Genomic DNA, 14,788 nt, shown 5'->3' on the forward strand with positions numbered 1-14,788 from the left:
TTGAAGCAGCTCAAAGGAAATGCAGGATGCACAAATTCAGAGTATCCACACCAAATGTTCACACTGACTATTTGTGCGGGACCTGTGTTGGAGCATTCTGAGCTCATGTTGGTCTGATCAGCCCCAGTGGGACACACTGAAACTTGACTCTAGCATAGTGATGTCACTTCGGTCCTCTTCTAGAACTAAGGACAACAGCCAACCAATCTCCTATCTATCCTGTAAGGCACACTGTATATATATACATCTACATCTACATCTACATCTACATCTACACATACACATACACATACACATACACATACACATACACATACATACATACATACATATATATATATGTGTGTGTGTGTGTGTGTGTGTGTGTGTAATTGTGTGGTCTCTCCCATTAGAATAGGAGTTCCTTGAGGTTAGGAACATTTTGCCAGGGGTGGGTGCCTTTCTCTGTATTCGCAGCTCTCAGCACAATGCCCCGCAGACAGTAAGTGCTTCTTGCTGGTCAGCTTGTCTGCATTGTAGACCCCTGTAGATGTCAGAAAGCAGAACAGCGGAGAGCAGCGCAGACGCACTAGGCACAAACCAGGGGGAGAACCGGCAAGAGCCGCGCAAGCGCACTATGCACATTCACCGGGCTTCAGCTCCTCCTCAGCCTTCCCCACCTGACCGGGGCCGCCGGAGTGCAAGCCTTTTTGACCCCGCCGCGCTGCCGTACAGCACGCTTGGTGTCCGGTGCCGGGACTGTCATCGCCATGAAAGAGATAGGGGATCGGAAGCTGCGCGTGGCCGTGGTGGTGTCCTTCGCCTCGGGCTTCTTCTTGGGCTGGCAGGCGTGCCGCATGTGGAGGCGCTTCCTGAACTGGAAGAAACGGCGGCTGCAGGAACAGCTGAAAGAAACGCAGAGGCGGCTGGACTTGTACTGAGCCGCCGAGACCCTCCCCGCCCCGAGGCAGCTGCGGTGGCCGCGCCGAGGGCCTGAAGACCGGACCGGCCCGCTTCGCCTCTCTCAGTCCGGACGCTCGCGGTGAGTCCGCGCCGCCGGGGCTTCGGGCCAAGCCGCTAGCCCGCCTTGCTTCGGGTGGGAGAGGAGACCCCCGGACCGCCGGGGCCTCGGAACTCACAGCCCTGCCCCCTGGGGAGTAGAAAGCCCCCCAGGGGAAAGGGCAGGCCCCTGGGCCAGCCGGGTGACCTTGGGGGGTCACTGCGGCCTGGCCTTGGGTCTCGGCCGCGCCGCCCTTTGCTCCGGGGACCTGGGTTCGACGTGGGCCTAGTGAGAGCTGGAGGAGGCCTTAAGGGTCTTGAGGGCTCAGTCCGCAGCATCTTGGGTGCTTAAATGGGGGCCATGCTGGAAACCTAAGAAACGAGTTGCATGGTGAGGTTCTTGAGCACGGACGAGCCCCTTTTGGTGCACGTGTGGGAGGGGGCTGGCATTCACGCCCACGTGTTAAATGTCTTCTGCCCTGCCCCCCTCCAGTGCGGTCTTTTGTGTATGCATGTGTATGCATCAGTAATGTTCTCTCCTTTACTGCCTTTCCCCGCACTTCCACCCGAAAACTACTTTCAGCTCTGCGGGTTGGAAAGGAAATCTTGTCCAGGTTATTGCTGGAGGGATGTTTCAGGACAGTCATTGAAAAGTGGAGGATATTGTAGGGACCTGAAAATTCTTCTTAAGTCACATGACTGACAAATTCGAAGTTTTATTCCTCTTAATAAATTAATCAGGAAAATGTTAAAAGAAAATGTTTGCTCTCTGCTGTACTTTGATGTAAAAAAGGATTTTGGTGGCACGTATAGCCCTTTTTACATTGAGTAGTAAATTCTTGAGATTGTTTTGATGTTTTTAAAAAAAAAATTTCAAAGTTAATTTTTTTCATTGTAATTTCCTTATCGTACCAGCATTAGTACCAGGGAACCAGGCACATAAGAAGGTTTCTAGAATGATAACTCCATAGTTAGACCGTCAAAGGACAGGACTCACCATTTCATTGCATTTCATTTTTTCATTCATTCTTTCATTTAGTTAACATTTATTGAAGAACTACAATGCGCAAGGCGTGGTAGGATACACAAAGATGACAAATAGTTTTAGATATTTTCGCACTTGGTGGCTTCCCATGGAAACCATTTTATTTTTATTGATATTTTTACATTGACTCGATTGGGAATATATATATCCCTACTTCCGTCTACATTTTTTTTTTAATGGGAAGAAGAAACTTCAATAAAACCACCAACTTCAGTGGGTCTAACACTGTATGCAATGTCCTACCCTCATAGTCTCCCAATTCTGCAAAGAAGGAGATGGACTCTGGGCCACATTTTTCCATTATAATTACACAATATTTAGTTTAAGGCTTTTTTTCCAACCTCATCGAATTTTAGATGCTCTGAATATTTTAATTCAAAGCCTCATTTGTTCTTAAGAAGCACTGGGCCTTTTAGTCCATTTGAAGTCAAGGTTTTTGTTTTGTTTTTGCTGTGGATCTGTAATGTTTGTGTGGAAATTCTTGCCAGAGCTAGCTAGGATGTATCAGGAAGGAGTTGAACTCAGGTCTTCTTCACTCTCAGTTCAGCACGTTATACACTTTGCTTTTCTTGAAAGACTAGTAGAAAATTTCAGTAGGCATGAAAAACCTTCTGGGCATTTGGATTTAGTCTGTTACTACCTTGCTCTGTTACCAAGCAAATTGCTTCCTCAGTTTGAGCCCTGATTCCTAATTATGTGGAATAAAGGGATTGGGATAATCTAAGGTTCCTGTCCATTCTAATCCTTTATGAGTCTCAGCTCTGTACACTCAGTAATCATTTGTTACTCTTTTCCATCTAAGAGGGTCTTTCAGATACCCGGTGCAAGTACTAGATGTCAAGATTTTGGCAGCACTATATGTTACCTTGGACCAGTCACTTTACTTTCCTCCACCTCAATTTTCTTATCTGGAAAATGGAGGAGATCAGACTAGATAATCCCAAAGGTCCCTTCAGATTCTAAAATCATATCTTATGATTGAGAAAACTGGTTTTGGCCCCAGCTCTGCCAGTACTTCTGTCACCTTGCAAAAAAAAATATCATTTAACTTATCCATGCCTTGCTCTCTTAATCTATAAAAGAAAGGACTTGGACCAGATAATCATTAATCAGTAGTAGATTATACAGTGGAGGCAACCATTGGTACAATTGAGACGGGTCCTGGAGTCAGTCAAGAAAACCTGAGTTCAAATATAGGGGTTGTTGTAAGGATCAAAAGAGATCTTTGTAAAATTGATTAGCATAGTGCTTCTTCCCTTCCCTTAACCTTCCCTCCTACTCAGTTCCTCTGTCTTAAAGATAAATTTAAGGCCCAGGGAAGTTATATGACTTCTGTACCCTTACTAAGCTAACCACACCTTGTCCTGCAGAAAATACTTCCAGTTAGGATGGTAATATTTGCATTTACATATATTTGGTAAAGTGCAGCCCAGTCTTGCAGAATATTGTAAAGCGTTATGATAGAAAGTATTAATTTAATAGTTGTATGTAACTAATTATTTCTGTTTTTAACAGCTTCTCGAAAATGGACATAGAGAACTGGACAGAAACAATTTCATCCTGCTGCTTACCAGTTGATTTTTATCTTTAAAGTTTAAAAAGTTGGATACGTTTTGAATCTCCTTTTTTTTTAAAGGAGAAAATAGTGCTAAGTGTCCTTATTGGCTGAATAGTTTCATAGGACTGAAGATCAGAAGAATAAGGTTATTTCATCTGGTAATAATTGTTCTACCTGAACGAGCCATTTTGCTCACAAGGACTTTGTGAAAATAAGTGAGATGATTGTGTGTAAGATGCTTTGAATTTCTGAGAAGATTCCAAAGAAGTACAGAATGTACCTTTAACAGTATTGTTATTGGCAAGAATCTTGTTTGTGAAAAAATTTGTAAAACTGTGGGAGTTGAAGTAATTCAATGTTGATTATATATTTTGTAATCTGTTCTTGACTTAATTGGCCTGTTCCAATGTACTGCAATTTTTTTTTAAAGGAAAAAAGTGCCCTTGGTTATACTAACATAGTAAGTAATAGTACTCTACCTCCACAAAAGATAAGTAACTATGTCACCTTTGGTGCTTGGGCTGTTGAGCTCATCAGAAGGTTGTTGAACAAGGTTATCTCTGCTGTTCTAAGGAATCTTCCCCTTGATGATATGTATACAAATCATTTGTCTACTTTAATATGTATTATAAAAATTTAATTGATGCCTTTTGTTTTTACATCACAGTCATATCCAAATATACTACTTCTCCCCCAGTTTCTCTCTTGACAAAAAGTTCTGCAAAAACACCCAACACTTTTACCTCATCTCACAGTAATAGAATTTTCAGTACTCATGTTTCTTCGCCACCCCACCTATTCATTGAAAGAAGGAAAGGGCATTTCCACATCTTTTCTTCAGGGCCACGCTTGGTCATTGGAATTACACACCGATAGTATTGTTTTGATTTGTTCTTTTAGTTTACATTGTGGTTGTGTATTTAGTTTTCTCAGTTCTACTTCGCAGTTCATCAGCACCCACATTAATGCAAGAATATTCTGTTACATTTATATTCAACAGTCATTTAGCAATTTTCTAGTTAATGGGCATCCAACTTGTTGTTTCTAGTTCTAGCCCACTTTCTGTAGTAGCAACAAATATTTTGGTATTTATGGTATTTCTGTCTGGCCTCCTTGCCTTAGGTGCCCAGCAGAGGTATCTGTGGATCAGAAGACATTTTAGTTACTTTTTCTTGCATAATTTCAAATTGTTTTCCAGAATGGAAAGTTCACAGTTCTGCCAACAATTTAACATTCCTGTCCTATAAAAGACCCTCTATTACTGACTTGTCATTTTTACCATCTGCAGAGATTGCTTCAGTATAACTTTTAAGCTAATTACAGAATAAGGAAATAGAAGTTTTTATGTAGTTTTTTTCTTCCTTATTTTCATATAATCATCTTTCTTGCTTTCAACTTACATTTTGCATGAAGTATTTTATTGTTGAAATCTTGAACTATACTGTTGCATAAACCAGAAAAGGTTTGAATCTTTATCTCTGTCCAGGACCTCTTCCTTCCCATCCCTCTACACCCTTTGTCCTGTAAAGACAATCAGCACATTTCTTCACCTAGGTCAAGCTGAGATGTGCTAGGCTCATACCACCATAGTAATATACTCTTTGGAACTCTAAATTCTGTCTTGGGCTCACTCTGTATGTCTGTCTGTCTGATGAGCTTCTACTTTTAGTGAATCTCTTTTCCTCTTTGATTCCCCTGTTCTGCTAATTATAGCATTCTAGTATCATCCTACTTGTTTACCTTTCCTCCTCCTAACATATCTTGTTTCATATAATAATATGTCATCCCTATTTTTATTTTTTATGCTAAGTTAAATACATGTTTTGATGTGTTTATCTTACTACTCTTAGATAAGAATGCCATTAAGTAATGGGGTTCTTTGCCCAAGTCTTAGCTCTGATGCCTCATTCTGGTGGTAAGATGATCGTGGTGTCTTCAAGTCTGTGCCAGCTAGTAAGTTATGGCAGGCCCTACCAAACTGAAAAGCCTTCAATTTTAGGCCTGGTGATTTTTGTTAGTCCAGTGAACAACCTAGATTTGTTAAGAAGTTCATCTCTGGCTTCAGGGTGATAAAGACTTTGGCCATAGCAATTCTAATGACCTACTAAGTCACAAAGTATTTCTAATCTGTCTGAGCTCATGTTTTAACGGAGACAACATACAAATAACTACATATAAGGTAGATATAGATATTTAGAGAGAGAGTGAAGAGGATAGAGTGGTGGTCCTGAAGACAGGAAGACCTGAGTTCAAATCCAGCACCAGACACTACTAGCTGTGTGATGCTTAACAAGTCACTCAACCAACCCGTTTGCCTAAAAGAGCTAGTCCTAGATCACTACCTTGTCTTGATAGAGGGGCTTGCATAGCTCAATGAAACTGAGCTATTCCATGTCGTTACCTGGGTCATAGCGGAGAGCTCTGACACACACCAAAAAATCTACTGGGGAAGAAAATGGCAAACTACAGTATCTTCCATGGGGAAAACCCCATGGAAAAAATAATTATTGGAGTCATCAGGAATCAGACACACGAACAAAAATAGAAAGATAATCTCAGGAAGCACTGATGGGGAAGGGGTTGAGTTTAGGAAAGGCCACCTGCAGACCATGGAATTTGAGTTGAAGCTTGAAGGAAGCCAGGGAAACTTTAATCTTAGACGTGAGGAGGGTGAACACTTCAGGCATGGATAGTAATGGGAAAATTGGAAAGAGCAGGTAGAGGAGATGAGTTCCATGTTGTATGTGTTGAGTTTCAGGTATCTGGAACATCTAGTTCAGAATGTCCAATAGGCGGTGATTGAAAACTAGAACTTAGGAAGGATGTTGGAGCTGTATGTATAGTTCTGGGCATCAGCTGCATAGATGTAATAGTTGGAACCATGGGAGCTGATGAGGTCACCAAGCCAGGTGACAGGGAGAATGGAGTTCTAGACAGACTCTTAGGGAACACCCATGCCTGTTTTGTGTTTTAATAAGTGTATATATCATTGTCAACATTTGTTAAAGAGGTTAGTGTAGAAGGGAGCCAGAATTCAATGTTGCTGAAAGGGAATGCAAGGCATCATTGATGCGGTAACAAAACTGGGAATGTGGTACACATGGAAAATAAACAAGCAGATGGATCAACATGGACCTTGTACTATAGTTCAGACCTCACCAGCTTTTTTGGATCAGGAGAACCCTATAGATAAAATATACACAATATTACGTAGATTCCAGCAACAACGTGGATTCAGGACTAGTTGATTAGTTGCAGGGGTCTGTCTCCAATGGAATGTTTCAGGATTCTGCCTTGGCACAGTCTTGTTCAGTGTTTCTACTGATGACTTGGATGAAGAAAAATGCTGTGCTTATCAAGTTTAAGAATGACAGGAAACTAAAAGGGATAATTAACACATTAGGTAGCAGAATTGGCATCCAAAGAGATCTCAACAATCTAGAATAATAAAATTAACTCCAACGTGGATATATGTAAAGACTTGTTTCTTGGGGTGCTGAAAGTTGGAGTCCCTTTCCCTTGAGGTAGATCCTGAAGCTCCAAAGGACATACATAAAGACCAATTATGATCAACTGGATTTTATCTAAAGTGAGCTAGCTTTAAAGTACCAATTAACACAGGCACACTAATACTAAAGTTGGTGGAACTGTGAATTAGTACAGTTCCTAAAAGCAATTTGGAGCTAAGCAAATAAAATTAATAAAATGTTCATATTTTTTGACCAAGAGATTCAGCTGTTAGGCATATACCCCAACAAAGTCATTGATTTAAACAAAAAAAAAGGTTCCACATGCAACAAAACTAGTGGCACTTTTTGTGGTGACGATAACAGGAAAATAAGTACTTCAATTGAGGAAAGGCTAAACTAATTATTGTACATGAATATAATGAAATATTACTGTGCTGTAAGAAGAGACTATGATGAATGCAGAGGAGCATGAAAAAGCATAAATGAACTTATGCAAAATCAAGTAAACAGGCAAGAAGAAAACAGATGATGACTGCAACAATGAAATGAACAATCAGAACAATTGAAAATGAATGTTTCCAAATTATAAAAAGCAAGCTTGGCCCCAAGGAAGAAGAAGAAGAAAACACCTCCACCACTACCACCTAGTTTTCAGAAGTGGAGAGACTGTCAGCTTTTTAAAAAATACATTGATTAGTATTTTCAGTTAGCAAATAAACATTAAGTACCTATGATGTGGCAGGTGTTGTACTAAGCCCTGAGGACACAAATAAAAGTATAGTTCCTGTTCTGGGAGAGTTCACAATTTAATTGGGGGGAGGGGAGGAAGGAGAAGAGAGAATTATAAAGAAGCCGTACACAGTATAAATTGGAAATAAGAGGGAAGGCACTAGAATTGAAGGGCATCAGGAAAGGTGGAAACATGTAGAAAATGAGATTTTATTTGGTACTTGAAAGAATACAGGAGATGAGAGATCATTCTAGGCACGTGGGACAGTCTGAAGAAATACCCAAAGCTGGGAGATGGAGTTTTGTTCAAGGAACAGCAATGAACGAGTACTTTTGGATTGCAGAGTATGTAAAGGGTGTAAGGCGAAGGAAGACTAGAAAGGTGGAAGGGACAAGTTATGAAGGCCTTCAAAAGCCCAACAGGATTTTATGTTTTTTTTCTTGGAGGTGATAGTTCAATTTGACAGCTGAGTGGAAGGGGACTGGAGTGCACAGATTTACGGCAGGAAGATCAACAGCAAGGATACAGTATTAAGTCCAGCCATGAGATGATGAAGGCCTGCAACAGGATGGTGGCAGTGTAGGGGAGAAGCAGTGGTGTGGAGAGGGTGCAATAAAGGAAAGATCTTAGGGAAGCAAAATATACAGGCCTTGGAAACAGACTGCATATAGAAGGCGAAAGAGAGTAATGAAATGAGGATATAACACCTAGATTGTGAGCCTGGGTGACTGGGAAGATGGAGTTTCCCTGGACAGTAATAAGGAAGAGAGGAGGATTTGGGAGGATAACTAATGAATTTAGTTTTGGACATGTTGAGTTTAAGACATCTACATCCAGTTTAAGATGGACAGTTGACGATCCCCAGAGGTTGGGGCTGGATAAGCAGATTTGAGAATCATCAGCATAGAGATGATCATTGAATCCATGGGAGCTGATATGATCACCAAGTGAAATAGTATAGAGGATGAAGGGAAGAGAGTTCAGGCCAGAGTCCTGTGGGATACTTGCCTTTAGCCCAAGTGACTTAGATGAAGATCCAGCAAAGAAGATAGAAAAGTCAGGTAGGAGGAGAACCAAGAGGGAGTAACAGTCAGGAAAACCTAGAGAGAAGAGAATATCAAGAAGAGGGTGATTGACAATGTCAAAGGCAACAGAGAGGTCAAGAAAGACCAGGATTGAGAAAAGTCTCTTAGATGTGGTAATTAAGAGATCATTATTAACTTTGGAGAAAGCAATTTCAGTTGAATAACAAAGTCAAAAAGCAGATTATAGGGAGTTAAGAAAAGTGTGGGAAAAAAGGAAGTGGAGGCATCTATTGTAAAACAGTCTTCTCAAGGAGTTTGGCCACCGAAAAGAAGGGAGATAGAGGATGATAGCCAGCAGGGATGTATGGGTCAAGTGAAGGTTTTTTGAGGATGTGGGAGACGTTGAGATGTTTGTAGGCAATAAGAAAGCAGCCAGTAGACAGGAAGTGATTGAAGATTGGTGAGAGATGGGATGATAGAGGGGGCAATCAGCTGAAAAAGATGGGATGCAATAGGATCATTTATGCACGTAAAGTGGTTTACTTGGTAAGAAGAGCTACCTTCTTATGTGGGGTAGGGATAAAGGAAATAGTGGCGGAAGGCACCTAGGTGATGTGAGATGAGAAGGGAGAAGGAAGCTCTTAAGGAATGACTTTAAGTTTTTCAGTAAAATAAGAGGTAAGGTTCTGAGGGAGAGGCCATGAGAGGTTTTGAGAAAGGATGAAAAAGTCCGGGAGAGCCGCTGCTGCTGCGGTGAGCAGGATATGGTGTGTTAATTAGGGAAGGATTGCCTTGGAGCAGTGAAGGTCTAGCTGAGGGGGTGTATTTGTAGTAGACCCAATCAGCACGGTTTCCTAATTTTTTCTAACTTGATTCAGCAGGTCGTGAGTAGGAGGAGAGTCAGTGGACAGCTGCAGTACAAATATCATTTCAAATAATGATGGAGCTAACTCGAAAACCCCCATTTTACGGACGTGCCTAAAGTTACACCGCCACTAAGTGTCACTCACTCTGCCTCCAAGCCTGGCAGCATTTGCTGCATTTACTCAGTAAAGTCAGTTCTGAAGCCCAAACGGGCACCTCGGCACATCTCTTTACTCCGCGGTAGGGAATTTTTCGTCCCGAGGGCTATGCACTCAATTAACAAGCTCTAGTAAGCATTAAGGAATGAATGGACGCTGATCCCGGAGGTATCTCCCTGGTCCCGCCTCTTCCTAGGACTATGGGCAGCGGGACACTTTCTAAGATCCGGGTGAAACCGAACAAAGCCATTGCATTCTGGGACATGTAGTTCTTCGGGTTGTTGGCAGCCGCGCATTAACTGGAAAGCCGCGTCTGAGTCTGGTAGGCTGGGAGACTGGAGGAGGTGCTCTCGGGGGTGCTCTCGGGGGGCGGAGGCGTCGGGCTGGCCTTTGACCTCAGTCTTTGTGCCCGCTTCAGGGTGTTTTCTTCGGACTGGGACTGTGCGCGCGCGCTGTGATGGTGTCACCATTACCGCCACCACGTCGGTCTCCTTGACGACGGGCACCGAGCCTCTGGGAGCCGCGGCCGGGATGCTGAGCGGGAGGGGCCGCGGCCCCCTGCAGACTGTGCAGCGCCGCAGCCAGGACCTCAGACAACAGGTAGTAAGGCCTTCCGGGGCCCCGGGCTCCCGCCTCGTCCTCCCCCAACCCGCCGACCCGGAGCCTGTGGCGGTCGGGGGAGCCTGAAGGGCCCGGAGACGGGCCTGGGGACCCCGGGAACGCCCCTTCGCTCTCCCTTCCTCAGCCTTTTCATTTCTCTCTCCATCGCCCTGTGCGGCTTCCAGCCCCTGGAGTCTCTGGTCTCCCTCCTTTGAGCTGCCCAAACACCGGAGTGATGCAGGGGCCAAGGGCCAGCTGGAGCCACAAGAGCTGGGTTCGAATCCCTGCTGCGCCTCTTCAGGGCTACCTGGCCAGCCCCTTCCCTCTCCCTGGGCCTTAGTTTCCCTCCTGTGCAAGAGGTGGGCTATAGATGAGCAGATCCTTGAGAGCACTGAGGGGGTTGGAGCGAGATTCAGTCCTTGCTTTCTCCTTGGCCAGGTACAAGGGGGATATAACATGAAACTGCATTCGATAAGTACAGTGAGAGGTATAAATCAAAACTCCAGGAGGTCCGTATTGCCCCTAGGCTAAATAGAAACTTTCTCAGTTAAGCTTTTAAAGCACAACCTGTCCCCAAGCTATCTTTCCAGTCTCGTCGGGCATCACTACTCCCTCTCCTGCGTTCCCCAAAATTGCCCTGTCTCTGTTTCCAATGCATAATGCTCCCTCTCTGATCTCCCTATCTTTGCACTGTTTTGGAATGCACCCCCACCTCATCTCCGTCCCACAAAGACACTTTATTCTTTTAAGATGCAGAATAGACACTAACTTCTGCCAGGGACCTTTCCTCATTCCTTCCTATCATTAGGGCCCTCCCTCCCGAACTACCCTGTAGATACATAGATAGACAAAGCATTTATTAAGGTCTTACTATGCACCAGGCACTGTGCTAAGGCTGGGAATACAAATGCAAATCAAAATACAGTTTCTGGCCTCAAAGAGCTTACATTCTAATGGGAGAAGATATAAAAAGGGAGCTAGAAGGAGCAGGATGGCAAGGCAGAGAAGTAATCTGAAGGTGCAGGGGCAGAGTGGAGTTGGAAGTGAGCATGACTCCTTCCTCAAATGGAGGCTATCTTTAACTATTTTGTATTTGGTTGTTTTTATTCATTTTATATTTATGCTGTATATATTTATATATACATACATATATACACATTGATATACATACACACATATTTATATGCACACACACATATATGTATGTATATGTGTGCATGTATATGTGTGCGTGTGTGTGTGCAGCCTCCCCCAGTAGAATGTAAGCTCATTGCAAAGAGGGATTGTTTTGGTCATTGGGCTTCAATCAGTGCCTTGCACATAGGAGGTAATCAATAAATACTTGTTTGATTGATTGAAAAGGAGGTATAATGGTGGTACTGGAGGTATAAAAGGTGGTATAATGGAAAGGTTTTCTGGAAGAGATGGTATTTAAGTTGGACATGGAAAGGATTGGTAGGAACTCAACAAACCAAAAGGGTGGGTATGTACAAAGTCTGAGGCAAAGGCAGCACTGTATCTAGTGAGAAGGCAGAGAGTAATAAGTTTGGCTGAAATAAAGAGGATGCATGAACAAGAATTTAGAGGGCTTTGAACCCTAGCTGGGCAAAATGGGTAGTACATAGGTAATAGGGAGCCCTGGGGTTTTTTTTTAGAGGACTGATGTGATCACATTTGTGGATAAAAATAGTTTGGTGGTTATAGGAAAGGTAGATTCATTCAACAAGCATTTGTTAAGCTAGGTGCAGAGAGAGCCTCAAAGTCAAGAAGACCTAGGTTCAAGTGTTGCCTTTGACACATAGTAGCTACTTAACTCTGGGCAAGTCACTTAACCTTTCTAGGCAATTCTCTGATACCATATAGTGCAGATAAGATGCAGGCCTATATTGGTAGAAGGATTTTCCTTTTCTACGAAAAGTTTTTGTGACTCTGCTTTCTCCTGAGTCTCCTCCTACTTGTCAGACATTTTGCTGGATCTTTGTCTAGATCAAGTCTACTAATTGTAGTCATCCCCCAAGGCTCTGTCTTGGGCCCTCTTCCCTTCCCCTCTTCCCCCCCCCCCCCCCCCCCGCCTTTTTATCTAGTTTATAATAGAATCAGGAATGGAAATTAGGCCTCCAGATCTCCTCTCCTCTGCTCTTGCCACTACATTGCATTGAACAAAAGGGGTCAACTGTACCACCCATCAACACTCTGAAATTGTTCTTCAGCTAAACTCCCATTACAGTGGAAGGCTTGTCTGGTTTTTCATCTGGTCAGTTATTAAATTCTGTTGTTAGGGACTCATGCCTTTGGGGCTCTTCACAGGTGAGAACTTTATTAAAGTGTCTGTATTATATCCAGTTCTGGGGGTCCTCTAAAAGCAGGAAATACCCTTGGAGGCACAGTGTTTCATAGTGAATCAGAGGTACAGTGCTGTAGTAAAAATTAAGCCCTTCAGGAGCAGAAGTAGAATTGGGTGTAGAATTGGGTGGGTCAGCATGTCAGGGTTCAGTCCATTCAATAGCAGTTTTTTTAAGCACCTAATATGCAGAGGGAACTATGCTAGGCACTGGGGATAAAATACAAAAAAAAGGAGCATACATTCTACTGGGAGATACAGCCTTTATACAGACAAAAAATGCAAAGTAATTTGAGAGAGGAAAGGATATTGTGTACTAGGTATTAGGGCATTAGTCATACAAAAAAATGTCTCATTCTAAACTAAAAAGACATATGAGGAGTCTTTAGGATAGTGAAGATAAATCAGTCAGCAAGCAAGCATTGTATGCCAGGCATGGCTGTGTACTAGGGCTGCAAAGACAAGGGTAAGGAGAGAAGGGAAAGGAAAAAGAGTAAGCATTTATATAGAGCCTATTATGTGCCAGGCACTGTGCTAAGCATTTTATTTTTGAAAATGAGAATCCTATTTATTTTATTTTTTGCATTTAAGAATCATATTCTGAGAAGATTGCATAGGTTTCAGTACACTGTTAAAGTGGGACACAGCACACCAAAAGGGTAAGAACTATCATAGAGCTTCACATCTATGGTGGTACCAAGACACAGCTGCTGCCTTCAATATCTGTTCCCTTTTAATATTTTTAAATAATATTTTATTTTTCCTTAATTACATATAAAACACAATTTTTAATATTCATTGCACTTTTTAAAGTTTTGACTTCCAAATTCTATCCCTCTTCTTTCCCTTCTCCCTTCCCTGAGATGGTAAGCAATCTGATATAGATTATACATGTGCAATTATATTAGTCATTTTCTACAAGAAAACTTGAAAATGGGAGGAAGGAAAGAAGGAAGGAAAAGAAATAAAGGAGGGAGGGAGAGAAAAAGAGAAGGAAAGGAAGGAAGAAAAAAGAAAGAAAAAGAAAGAAAGGAAAGAAGGAAGGAAGAAAGAAAAAGAAAGAAGAAAGTACGCTTTGGTCTGTATTCAGATGATGTCAGTTTTTTCTCTGGAGGTGGATATCATTTTTCTTCATGAGCCTTGTGGGATGGTCTTGGGTCATTGTATTGCTGAGAATAGTTGTTCATTGTACAATATTGCTGTTACTGTGTACAGTCTTCTGGTTCTGCTCACTTTACTTTGTACCAGTTCATGTAAGTCTTCCCAGATTTTTTCTGAAATCATCCTGCTTGTCATTTCTCATATGTGCTAAGCATTTTTACAAATGTTATCTTACTTGATCCTTACAACAATTCTTTGAAGTAGGTGCTACTCTTATCCTCTTTATATAATTGAGGATACTGAGGCAAACGGAGGTTAAGTGACTTGTCCAGTGTCACACAGCTTAAATATCTGAGGTCATATTTGAACTTGTATCTTCCTGACTCCAGGCCCAGTACTCTTTCCACTGTGCCATCAGCCACAACAAATGACAATCCTTGATCTCAAGGAGTTTACATTACACCAGGGAAGACAACATCAATCAACAAATAGATGGACAAAAACATGCATACATAATATATACATAGATATAGACAGAGCATTTATTAAGTGCTTACTGTATGCCAGGCATTGTACCTAAGTAAGAATGTACAAAGTAAGCATGAGGTAAATTTTGTGGGGAGGGCACTAGGATCTAAGCAGGAATTGGGAACCTTCAGCCTTGAGGCCACATGAGGCCCTTGACATTCAAACCGCACTTGCGGACCTAGAGGGTCTAGGTAAATAAAAATGGGCTTCATGTAGAAAGTGGCACTTGTACAGAGCTTTGAAGGAGCCAAGGTATTCTCAGAGGCAGAGGTAAAGTGGAAGTTCACTCTAAGCATGGGAACAGCTAGGCTGCAGATGGAATATCAGGGCTGTCCCATAGGGTTTGCAAAAAGGGATGATGTATATTTTTAGTTAGGTTAGGATCAGGTT

The 14,788-nt window shown here is 42.4% G+C and overlaps 3 protein-coding genes across 5 annotated transcripts in view; 2 read left to right on the top strand and 1 right to left on the bottom strand.

Annotated features, from left to right (window-relative positions):
- The window catches only part of LOC118842497 (two pore calcium channel protein 2-like), a 91,675-nt gene extending 90,930 nt beyond the window's left edge, over window positions 1-745 (bottom strand). The window contains exon 1 of the mRNA XM_036749977.1: window positions 665-745. Within this exon, the coding sequence (XP_036605872.1) occupies window positions 665-745 (81 nt within the window). The remainder of the gene's footprint in view (window positions 1-664) is intronic.
- MTLN (mitoregulin) lies at window positions 709-4,277 on the top strand. The gene is made up of 2 exons (XM_036748234.1): window positions 709-1,021; window positions 3,539-4,277. Exon 1 carries the CDS (start codon window positions 750-752, stop codon window positions 918-920), a length of 171 nt encoding a protein of 56 aa, XP_036604129.1. The 5' UTR covers window positions 709-749; the 3' UTR covers window positions 921-1,021; window positions 3,539-4,277.
- Window positions 4,278-10,126: 5,849 nt separating this feature from the next.
- Window positions 10,127-14,788, top strand: part of NPHP1 (nephrocystin 1) — a 45,696-nt gene continuing 41,034 nt past the window's right edge. The window contains exon 1 of one of the 3 annotated variants that reach the window (XM_036750527.1): window positions 10,127-10,428. In XM_036750527.1, the coding sequence (XP_036606422.1) occupies window positions 10,360-10,428 (69 nt within the window). In that variant the 5' untranslated portion in view covers window positions 10,127-10,359. The remainder of the gene's footprint in view (window positions 10,429-14,788) is intronic. The other 2 variants (XM_036750528.1, XM_036750529.1) reach the window with 2 other exon arrangements.

The sequence above is a fragment of the Trichosurus vulpecula genome, chromosome 3, assembly GCF_011100635.1.
Source record: "Trichosurus vulpecula isolate mTriVul1 chromosome 3, mTriVul1.pri, whole genome shotgun sequence".
In the NCBI taxonomy this organism is placed as follows: domain Eukaryota; kingdom Metazoa; phylum Chordata; class Mammalia; order Diprotodontia; family Phalangeridae; genus Trichosurus; species Trichosurus vulpecula.

Excerpts from the sequence above, each read along its gene's own strand:
- MTLN (XM_036748234.1), top strand. The coding sequence starts at position 750 with ATGAAAGAGATAGGGGATCGGAAGCTGCGCGTGGCCGTGGTGGTGTCC.